General features: G+C 43.4%; 1 protein-coding gene across 1 annotated transcript in view; it reads left to right on the forward strand.

Moving 5' to 3' along the window:
* IQCA1 (IQ motif containing with AAA domain 1) overlaps window positions 1-12098 on the forward strand; it is a 108728-nt gene that overhangs the window by 78270 nt on the left and 18360 nt on the right. Inside the window, exons 13-15 of the mRNA XM_059820797.1 lie at window positions 2394-2476; window positions 5337-5444; window positions 8828-9027. Coding sequence (XP_059676780.1) covers window positions 2394-2476; window positions 5337-5444; window positions 8828-9027 — 391 coding nt within the window. The remainder of the gene's footprint in view (window positions 1-2393; window positions 2477-5336; window positions 5445-8827; window positions 9028-12098) is intronic.

The following is a 12098-nucleotide window of genomic DNA, read 5'->3' on the forward strand; positions in this document are numbered from 1 at the left end:
TTCTGCAACAGCACTAGGGCCAGTTTCCAGTAACTTCAGTCAGGTTAATTCCAGTATGCAAAGCTCAGCACCTGTAACATTTAGGCAGGATATTGGCCCTGTTTGCCTCTTTCCCATCCTCTCTGCAGGTGCAGAAGCACCTGGCTGTTTTGTTGACTGTCAGATTTTCCATCCCAGCTGAAGCCTGATAAGGGAGGCTGCAGACAGGCCCCTGTACTCTATAAATCACCCTTCATGTCTGAGCTATAACATACATGTCATAAATCAGCCTTACTTATCAATAAGAGTACTGGCAGACCTAGCCATTTCTCTTGTACCCTTGCTCTTTTAAGCACCCTTTTTTTATTTGGAGGATTTGAGAGGATTTCTTCTTTTGACATTACATTTTCAGTGAGCTCGTGAGGCATTCACTGCTAGTCTGGCCATTTTTCAGCCGTACACATAACAGACACCAAACGTAGAGATCTCACTGCTGGGACCTGCTGACCCAACAGCAGTGCAGGGCAGGAGCAGACCCAGCTCCCAAGAGAGCAGGGCTGGAGAACAGCGTGAAGACAAACACACTCAATCACTGCGGGAGGAAGCACACGGGATTCACCCCACAAATCCATTTGTACGAGGCATGCACAGCAAGACCTGGACTAGATCATTTGGGGGCTAGCACTACACAATCAGTTAATGATCTCTTTACCTGCTTTAAAATAAAAACCTCTCCAAGCAAATATTTAAAATAAATGTGTCGTAGCTTGTAACAGAGCACGACCTCTCTTACAAGAACAGTGCCAAAGTCTAAGAAGGATGCATATATTCTATGCTTTTAAAATTACTCTTGCACATACCTCCTCATTTGTATATAAACTTAGTACAACATACAGCCATTTAAGAACACAAGCTTGTTAGTAGCTGGCTTTTAATCAGAGTTTATGTGGCATTTTGGCTCCATGCTTTGCTCTTCCCTGCTGAGCAGGGAAGGAGGAAGCATTTCAGAAATAACTAAGAGAAGCTCAGGTTCATCTCTGTTTTGGCACGGTGGAGGGGACACAGGGGGCTTTAGTCAACAGAGACTGATCACATCACACTTACTTGGAGGAGACTCAGGGCATGCATCATTAAGCTTGCACAGTAAAAATAATAAGACAGGAAAAGTAGAAGTCATGCTCCCAACAGAACTGTCAGGTTAGTCCCATTCTACCTTCTGCTTGTTTTATGATGCATACTCAACATTTAAAAAAATAAAATCACTGAGAATGAAAGCAAGAGTCAAGAGTGGCAAAATCAATGTTGGTGAAGGTGCGTTACATTTTGTCTTCCCCTTATTACTATATTAATTGTGCCACTAACACTGCAAAAACATAAAACTTCCCAGCTGAAATGGAAAAAGGCTGCAGACTTCAAGTTATATATGTAGTTTTATTAGCCAGCTGAGAGTTGCCATTAAATATTTTTATTGTAGCCATACCAGAACATCCCAATTAAGACAGGTGACAAAGACAAAAAAAGCTCAGATATTGAAGGAAAAGGATGTGAAAAGCACACAGTGAAAGACCTAAAAAAGGTTCAAATCGGTATTGTTTATACTAACAATACAACAAGAATTTCCAACAGGCTTATTCATTTCATGTAATCCTTGAAGCAGTATCAATATGTAGAACCTAGTGCCAAAAGCGTCATTGAAATTAATGCTTAGATAGAACTCCAAAAGAGAGAGCATGGAGAACATCCACAGCATGGAAAACCGGATACAAATGTAAGTGTATTAAATCCTCAATTCCTGGGAGCTGTTCCCAGCCAGTAATGGCCATAGAAAGGAACCGTTCCACTGGAGAAGTTATGCCCGTTTCCACTGTACGGTTTTCCCCCAATCCTCCTTTGGCCAGCATGACCCTAGCACTGCAGAAGGTGGACCACTGGTTGCTCTGATCGAGTCATTCCCAGTATGTTCCTGACAAGATGAGGCTGTCTATTACAAACAGAATAAATTCCAAGAAGAATTAATGAATTACTACTAATTGGAGAGCTAAGTGAATAGGTATAGTAGTGTTAGGATTGCTATTATTGTATAATTTAAAAATAATTTCCCAGTAATTGATATTAATGAATGAGTCTATTACACAAGTCATAACTGATCTTGCATCACCTGGAAATGGGTAATGGAATTGGTGTGAGAGGGAGCCATGCGGTGCATGAGGTAATAAAAGATTCCTTGCCATAACGCAGAAAACGGTACTTATTGATTTCATATTGATGGAGCTAATCACCTTTACCTCTGAGCTACAAAGCACATTTATAAAGCTGAGGAAACATAAATAACTCTCAAGCTCGTTCAGTTATTGAAGGACTGAGGTTTTACTTACAGTGCCCTAGAATTTCTGAGTGATGTCTCTTGTCCGTAGGACCATCGATTCTCTGTACACAGAACTAGTGGAAGAAGGATTACTAATAAAGGCCAAGACCGTCAATCTCTCCGATTATGTTGGTAAAGTACATATTTTACAGCTAATGTGGTGTTTAATCTAACCAAACCTTCAGCCATTCAATGTTCACTGACCCCTATTTCCAGTCAAGAATGAGTTCAAGAGTAATTACACTTTCAGGACTTTCAAACTTGAGTATCTAAAGCCACCTATGCAAATCAAGTCTGTTTCTGCAGGTTGCTTAGTACCTTTCACTTCTGCTACTGAAACCAGGACCTGTTTGTAAAGCTGGTGCTTACCTCCAAGCACTAACACGTGGAAGCCTTGAATGTTTTTGGCTATCAGAAGCCACTTTGAGGTGGAACCAGGACATCCTTTAAGGAGCACTGGCCAGGCATCAGGCCAGACAGTGCAAGTCTATCAGACTAGGGGTCATAATCCATCCAGAATACTTCCCAGAGAACAGCAAAAAAAAAAAATCATACCTTCAGCATTTATTCATTCAGCAGAGAAGACTCACCCCCTTAACTCCACCTCCCTGACTGCCCATGAACTTTGAGCGGTGCTTTGAGGCATATCTGGCCCTTGAGTTGAGCAAGATGGGTCTCTGCTAGTTCTGCATTTCATAGTCCTCTTGCCCAGTTTCTGTTACCTGCAGCTGCAGTTAGACATGCTTGCCTACGCTCTACAAAGAGCAAAAAAACCCAAACAAACCCACTTGCAGGCTGCACAGGGGGGTCTAACACCTTCTCCAAAAGCACTTGGTGACATACAGTAAAATCACAGCAACCTTAGCAGCAAAAAACCCAAGATTCAGTTGTTTCAAAGACCACCTTTATTTGAATTTGCGGACATCCAGAAGCCACAATGCCACTGGCTGTTAGCACAGCACATATCTGAGCCAGGAAAGCTAGATTCTCGTACGTCACCTCTAAATGCCACGTTTGTATAAGCTCTTAGAAGCACCAATTATTGCCTTCAGAGTCTTTGCCCGCTCTGTTGAAGGCTGAATTAACAACTATTCCATCCATTTTATGCTCATTAAAGATCATGAAGTAGAGTAATGGGAGATTTTCATTATTCCTTCGTTCACCCAACCAGTACCATTCAAGGTCGCTTTTGTCCAACAAACATTCCCTACCACGGATGTTTTTAAAGCACATCTTAGCCAGTGGATAATAATTAACAGCTGGTAACATCAAACTTGGAAAGAGTCCGAGATGGCTTTGGGCCACCTTCCCTCATCCCTGAGGTTTGAAGCCTTGGCTCCTCTGCAGCCTAGAGCAACACAAGGGCCGCTCCAAGTTACACTAGCAGTACTCACTTCCCAGCAGCAGAAGATAGCGGGCACAGAAGTGCAGAGCCTAGCCGTATTCCTCTGACTGCCTAGACCCATGCCAGGTCCCCACCGTGTCCCGGCACAGACGCTGGCCCATGCAGACTCAGCAGCACGGAGGCAGCCCAGACTCTAAAAGCCAGCTCTTCCCCACTCAAAACTCAGTCATGCTTCTTGAGCTGCCAGAACAAGATACAGAAGGCATTTAAAGTTGGCCTAGGATCTGGACCTAGTTGTTTTCGGGGTTTTTTTTTTAATCCAAAAAAACCCTCCCTTTAAGGGTCCAAGGACACAGTCAAAGCCTGCAGAAAAATAAGTCCTCATCTGCTCAGCTCTTACAGGGCTGAAATCTAAGGAAGGTCACTTACTCCCAGTTCCTGGGAAAAGGACAAAGGGTGGAATTGTGCTGCGCAGCGAGTAAAGGCACTGAAATGTGCCCCCTCTATGACAAAACGACATCACTGAACTAATTTTCTTGGTGACCTTATCTAAATTAGTCAGAGAATATCCACTGTGATTTATGTTCAGTTGCAATTAAACCCTTTGATGCCTTCTAATTAAATCTGTGAAGATTAATTCCTATCCAGTTCTTTTGATTTCTCCTTAAATAAGAGATAAAACCTGAAATGAATTTTATTCTTCAGAGGGGAGGGGGGGGTTGCACCAGGGCTTCTCTGCCTTTTTGCCCCCAAATTACAACTCCACTTTCTCTCTTAACCACTGCTAATTTACCTCTGCTCCAGAGAACTCTAGTGCTCTCCCTTTTTATCTCCAATAAAACCGAATATACTATTATTTCTCAATAATATTCACCATAACGACATGTATTTTACGCTAAAAAATAATCATTGACTACATTGTCACAACTAGTTTTGTTGCTTACGGCCCATCCGTCTGGATCTTTGTTCTCTAACATGTCTCGTATATGGACTTTGACAGGGTAAGCAATGCGATTATGGCTCAGTAACGAGAACTAAGGCAAGATTAGATTGTTTCAGTTCACGTCAGGGATTTTCAGTTTTCTTGGGTTGTTTTGTGGAGGGATTTTTGAACAAAATGGTGAACTGCAAAGCAAAGAGCCCCACCAAATTAGGTGACACGCTTAAATGTCTAACAGTGAGAAGCTGAGATGCGATACAGCCAGGGGAAGCGCTTGTTAAAATATCTTTTCCCCCTTTTTGAAATCCTTTTGATAGAGCGTGGTTCACTGGGATCGCAGCCCTGCAAAATCCCCAATCTAGAAATCCTTTGCCAGCAGTCTGATTTACGATGCTACTAATGATTCTTCTCCACAAAGTTTCTTTAAAAGGTTACTCGAGACCAACTGCTCTGCTGAACACCTTCCAGTCTAGAAGGAAAAGTCCGCAGCGTGTTTAACTTCATTTGCCTTTGCAGTTCACCTTTCAAACTTCTCAGGGCCACATTCCACAACAATATTGCCCTGTTTGAATCCCTGTCCCTTGACGGTACTGGGTTTGCCGAGAGCACTTTATATTGGTATTCTAGGGTAGTTTCTCATTACTTAACTTACGCATTTTATAACAATGCAGTGTCATGTTTATTAAGCCCATGCTTCCTCCCTACAGGCGAGTACAGCTATCTGGGGACCACACTTCGTCAGGTAGATGTAGAGCCGATGCCCTCTCTCGCAGATGTCAGACAGCTAATAGCACTGTATGGAATATTGCCATTAGGTAAGAGCACAGCAAAAATTACTAAAGGGCAGAATACAACGGCTTTGCTTCCTGTCAGTAACGTGCGTTTTTACCGGCTTTGACAGGGCTTGATTAATCGTAATCTAAAGCATTTTGCAGTATAATTGTTTTTCAATTAAGCCTTCTGAGTGAAGACCGTATCGTTTTAATAGTGCATAAAGGAGCTTGCACATGCTATTGTCAGGTATTGCATTTCCATACCATCTCTGTTTGCATGTTAACAGTTTGTGAATGGCAGCACATAAAAGGAAATCACTTGGGAAAGATAATAGCTAAAACAAGCTCCAGTGATCAAAATTAATCAAGTTAAGGGAAGGGCTAAGGTTGCAATTTACCTTTTACAAGCTGGCTAATGTTACTCAGTACTAAACAATGCAATCACTTAAGGAATTAGTCTGAATACATTTTGTACATCAGAGAGAGCACTTCTTAAATGTCCTGGCAGTTCTAATGCCAAACTTAGCCAATATCCAACAAGGCTTTGCTGGGTCAGGTTGTTTGCTTTTAATATAAAAATCTATCCCCTATTTTACTTGGGAAGGGCATTAAGCCAAACTCTAGTGATTGCAAGAAGTGCCTGTCTCAAGGGCTTCTACTCATACTCTGCTTGCATCCTGTTCCATTCCTGATTGGATTTCGGGGAGATTTTAACTAGGCATATCCTCCCCCAAGCTGTGTCATTGTCTGCTCGTCCCCTTTATAGGGCAAAATAGCTGACGTCTCCCTGCCTCCCACTCTGGCAACCGGAGCAGAGATGACACAGAGCTTCTGCTTTTCCCTCCCCTTTGCACGCCTTCCAGAGAGACCGGTGCTCAGGCTATTCTGTACGTACATGCTCCATGGCTGTTCTCCTCGGGCATTGCCTGGCACGCCCTGTCCCCAAAGCAGGCTCGATGTGTTGTAGAAAGCTTGGTGCAACGGTGCAGGAGTCTACTTCATTGGGGTTTCAGGAAAAGCACTCATTCTGCCCCACGAACAGTCAGGTTAACAAACAGGGTGCTAGCAGCACCCCTGCCTTCAACCTAGATGAGGCTCTTGCCATCTAAAACACTCTCAAGCTGGTTTTGGGTGCACCCCCGGGGGTTGGCTGCAAGTTTGACCACAGTCAGCTGAGAGAGCTCAGCAGTTATCCCTGTCTGCACCAACTGCAATGTGGTATTTCACATACAACTCCTCCAAGGTTATGCCTTAACACCATCTAATCTGGTGAAATCAAGCCCCAAGACACCCCAAAGGCAAGAGGAAAGACAACCCATAAATTTTCCACCATTTATACAATTGGCTAAAAACCTAAGGAGAAGAGACCCTGGACTAGCTAAGCAAACAGAATATATTTGCAATAGCAGTTTGAAAAATGCCTCTGAGTTGGGGGCGGGGAAGATCTTGCATGAGCCAAAAGAAAGGCACAGGAATGGTTTTGCCTTTTGGGTGATATGTTATGGATGACATTTTACTTAATTGGTCTCAGAACTAGTTAATCATTATATAATTGTGTATGTGTAGAAGGAAAAGTTTTTCTCAAAAGAGTCACCTGATGGCAAGGAAAGCTGCAGCTTAAATGGCATTGAGAAAATTATAAGCAGCTGAAAGGAGAAATAATAGTAGAAGATATACTTCATCTTTAACCACAGAGGAGTCTGCTGCTCCCCTCATAATAAATCTATGTGTAATAGTAATAGATTGGTATGAAATGACCAAATATTAATAAAGCCTGGGTGGCTGACAACTTCACTACATCCTGCACAGTGCTGAAATAACGGCATTCATCTCAGCACTCAGTCCATTGTCATTTGGGACGTCGAACCATTAGGACGCAGATAGGCAGCCTGATTGGATTTGTTTTTAAATACCATTCTTACCTAGCTGTCCCCCTTAACCCCGAGACCTTTTCCAGGCTAAGCCATCGGCTCCCTCCGCAGCCCGTCACTTTTGGGGCTGATTTCCCCCACGAGTCCCATAGTCTGAAGGTCTTTGAGATCAGTTGTCTATCAGAAGTAGTGGATGCTCACACAGATTTTTCAAATCTGACTTTGTAACAACGACCACTACTGACACAGGACATTTTTAGGTGTTGAGGCAGTGATGTTACCAGTGGGTATGGATAAAGCATTTGGCATTTTCTGCTACTTCCCTCTCTGGAGGTTCACCTGTACCTAATTCATACAGTGACAGAGCTGCAGGGAAGACAAGTTCTATCACCATCAGCCGCCTAAATCTCTCTCTGTGGTTCTGTTTTCACAACGCAGGCATTTCTGCCAGGCTTTCCCAGGTGATGGAGCATATTTCGTACAGCCCAGAATGAATTTACCTGGAGCGGCCATAGAGACAGATTTAGAAACGCTGAGCAGTCATCACTGCCAGCAGAGCAAGTGAAGCATAGCAACGCTGGCGTTTGCTCACCCGAATAAAATGAAGGGAACGGAAAAGGATCCTCCTTCTCCTAGCAGATATATCGTACCTGCTCTGCAATGTGCAACCGCCGTATTCCAGACTGGGGAATAACGTTGGCTCCTCTGCAGATACGCTAAAGCTACCCTCAGCAGGCCCGCGTAGAGGGGATAACAGCAGTGAAGGATTTTGGAGCAGAGCTAGCCTAAAGTGACAAACAGTCAGAGTCTCCAGCGCTCACTGAACAACAGTAACGTTTAAGAGGAAAAATTACCCAAAAAGGGAGGTGCATGCAGAAGTTAAAGGAGAGAAAATAAAACGCGTGGTAACATCTGGTTTCAAAATCACTGAGAAACACAGCTCCAACAGATAGTCTCATTAGTTTGTTTTCTCTAAAGAGGGGGAAGCTGGGAAGTGTCATTACAAACAGCAGGAGGAAGGAATTCTGCTAGTCCTACATGCAGCAGGAATCTACACCCTTGTCCAATTGCAGAAAGTGAGGACCTGCTCTGACAACAAATGCAAAGCTTAAAGCCACAGGTACATCTCTAACTCTACCTCTGCCTGACAGCCAAGGGAAGGCAGTTGTCCCTGTGCAGAGCCCCAGGCTCGTTTGTACACGTAGCCACCAGCACGTTCCATTTCAGTGCTCTTATCTTGTGTCCGTCCTCAAAAATTTACCCATGAATTACCGTTCTTTTAGCTCACATAGATGCGAGAGCTGAAGTTTGCCCGTCAGAAGGTACAAATAAGGGTGGCTGAGTTTTGCTACAAACAGGGACGTTATCTCAAACGCACGCTACGGTCACAGCTCTGGTTATACAGAATTGAACTCGAGAGCACTTGTGCCACTTTAAGGAAACACTGAATTCACTTTATAAATTATTTACCGTGAAGAAAAAAGGAAGAATCATTCCATTATCTTTATGGCAGACTTAAACGAAGCAATAATAGTGCCATATGTTTTTTTACAGGTTCCCAAACAGTCCATGAGAAAGCTCCTTTGGTGAAAGCCTTGTTACTAGCTGGACCCGCTGGTGTTGGAAAGAAAATGTTGGTCCATGCCATCTGCACAGAAACAGGAGCCAACCTCTTCAACTTATCTGCTTCCAACATTGCTGGGAAATATCCAGGCAGCAATGGCCTGCAAATGATGCTTCACATGGTTCTCAAGGTACTGTGTTTCGTGTACTTTGCTACAAAGTCGGTTCAGTTCATCACATCTTCTGTGGATCAAACAGGGAGTTGAATTGCGGTTCCTCCATAGCGAGGAAGATACACACCAGTCGTACGAGGGCAAAGCTGCCCAAGGGCCAAAGGACTGCCAATCCAATTTGAAATTCCCTCCCTGCTTTCAAGTTTTCAAACCTATTTGTTGACAGCCAGCGTGTGTACCACTGTAGAGGATTTAATGCCCCTTGAGAAATCACTCGTAGTAGCCATATTTTTCACATTAACATTTGTGCAAGCTTTGTGTTACCTTGAATCTGAAAAGCATTATAAATAAAGAAAATTCTGTTCTCTGTTTATATGCACATCAGTCAGGAATGCTTGCCATGCAGCATTTAATCAAATACTAGGCTGGGGGTGGTCAAAAATTTCCTCTCTGGGACTGTTGCTGTAAAACAGCTCTCCCCTATACAGCTCTCTGTTTACCTATTATCAGCAAGCTTTTCAAAAGAGGGAATCCTAGTTCAGGATTACATTAACAGAAACGTACAAGAAGTCTGGAAATGAAAGAAGGCATATGAACTGCGAGGAACATATCCCAAATCCGCTTCAGAAAAAAAGACACTATCCTGGCAGGATTTCTTCCACATTTTAAGTCCTCAGTGTTTCTGCTAAGGAAGGAAGCTGGTAAACATTTCCAGACGAAATACTCTTAGGAAGAAGAAACACAGCACATATACTGTATTTGGCTTTTTCTAGTGTTTTTCCAGTGCCGGAGGCCTACTGAAAGACTGAATTCAAATTGGCTTTCTCTGGGATTTATCAGATGTATTTTATTAAATCCGCCATTATAGCAGGTTTTGTGACAGGTGCCTCCGTGCCCAGAAAAGACAGGTTTCACAGTTAAAAGCAAAGCAATCCCCAAGGACTCCATTTCTTGCTAGTCAGAGCAGCGCCTAAGGAAAAGCAACGGTGCTGTGATCATGCACCTTTGACGCTGTAACACTAACACTGGGACTAGCCCTCCCTGACACAAGCTAGTGCCATTAGACTGAGCAATACTCCCTCTCCTCTGCACATTTCATCCTTCTCCACTTAGTTTCTCTGCCCTCATCAATAGCAAAGCGCATGACTGGCTGCGGGCACGGTGCACACACACTGTCCTTTCTATCATCTAGTCCCTGCTCGAGCACAAGGCCTTTAAACACAGGAGAAAGGAGGGCAGCCTTTTTTTACTCCTATAGAAGGTTCCAGCTGAAGATATTAAGGTTTTTTGTATGCAGGCGTATATATAATATATACAATAACTGGAACATACATAAAACATGTATATTTATACACCTTAAACATGTAAGTTTATATACACACTTTATGTATATATGTAAATAAGTCTAGCTATAGGTATATAAAAACCCTTACATTTTTCCACATTACTTAAGAACACAATCACATGGAATAAGGGCTGTCCAGACACTTATCAAAAGGTGACTTTTTCCAACTGCAACAGCAGTACTGCTTCAAACTGCTCCTCTAATAACAGAGCAAATGGCAGAGTACGGAGTATCTCTTCCCAAAGGATACTTCCTCTGCACGCTCATTTCTCTACAAACTCTTACTGACATAGCACCGGCCTGTCTTACCATCATTCAAATCAGCTATGTCCAACTTCCATTCCTAATTCCTTCACTTGTTTCACCTCTCTCCTTGCCACCTTCCGTCCCCGTGGCCGAGTCACTGATTTGTCCAATCTGCCGATGATTTTGACTCGGATTCACAGAATCGCTAAGGTTGGAAAAGACCTGTAATATCATCAAGTCCAACCATCAACTGTAGGTTGATGATTCTGTAGGTTCTCAGAGCCAGGCTAAAAGCAATCCTCCATCCACATAGGCTTTTCACCCCTGCAGTTACAACCCCTCTTTTTTTGGTCTTGAGAATGCCAAATATGTCTCATTTTCCTCTCTGGGAACTCTTAAGTCCCCTGCACAGCCAGCCACTGCATTTGTCCTGCCATCAGTTGCTGCTTCCTTACAACATCCAATACTCCCAATCCAGCATCTAAACCTGCACCTAGGATGAAGTAACTCCACGCAACAGCACAAAGAGGTCCAGGCTGTAGCCCACCGACTAGACAGCAGCTTTGCGGGAAAGGACTGGGGGTTCTTAAGGACAGCACGTTGAACACGAGTCAACAGCACGTCCGTACAGCGAAGAGTCAGCCACACATTGGCCTCTATCAGCAAGAATATAGCCAACCACTTAAAGCAATTAATTATTCCCCTCTGTTTGGCACTTACGTGACCACAACTGGACACTGTGTCCAGTATGGGACTACCCAGTTACAAGACAGGCATTGACAAGCCTAGTACAGAGAACAGAGCCAGACTCTGCCCAGCAATAGGACACGAGGCAACAGACACAAGTTGCAACAAGGGAAATTGTTTATGTGTTAGGAAAACAGCTTCACAAGGAACCAAAGGATAAGGAATCTTTTCTATCCTGATTTGCAGCAATCTGCTGTTACCCAAGCTGAAGCAAACACAAGGGCAACACGAATTGCAAGCAAATTCCTTGACAGGAGGCAGCCGAACACTGGTATTCGTCCCAAAAAGTTTATTTTTCACCGTGGTAAGAAAACTGGCGTGAACACACTTGGATTATTGTAAGACTACAATATAGAGTGACACATACAAGCCATGAAAGCCAATGGTATCTTGCAGCTGACACGTAGTATTTAATATTCACAGCTCTCAGTCTACTCTCTGACACACCGTAGTACACCTTGCTAAAGTGCCTTGCATGCAGATGGTCACCAAAAGATTCACCACTTCTCCATAATCAGACGCTTCTGGTCATGTTTTTGCAAACAGCAGCTGTGACTGTTGTCAAGCAAGCTTTCTGCTCCAGCTTTCCCGAAGTGCCTTTATAGAGAGTTAGTCAAGCACAACACAGACCTTCCATTTACAGTCGTAAGCGAACGACAGGAAACATGACAGTTTTTCTGTTGTCTTAGGATCCACGTAACCGTCGTTAAACACCAAGATTTAGTAAGTAAGAATTAATGGTGCTCTGTAA

This window comes from Gavia stellata, chromosome 8 (assembly GCF_030936135.1).
Source record: "Gavia stellata isolate bGavSte3 chromosome 8, bGavSte3.hap2, whole genome shotgun sequence".
In the NCBI taxonomy this organism is placed as follows: domain Eukaryota; kingdom Metazoa; phylum Chordata; class Aves; order Gaviiformes; family Gaviidae; genus Gavia; species Gavia stellata.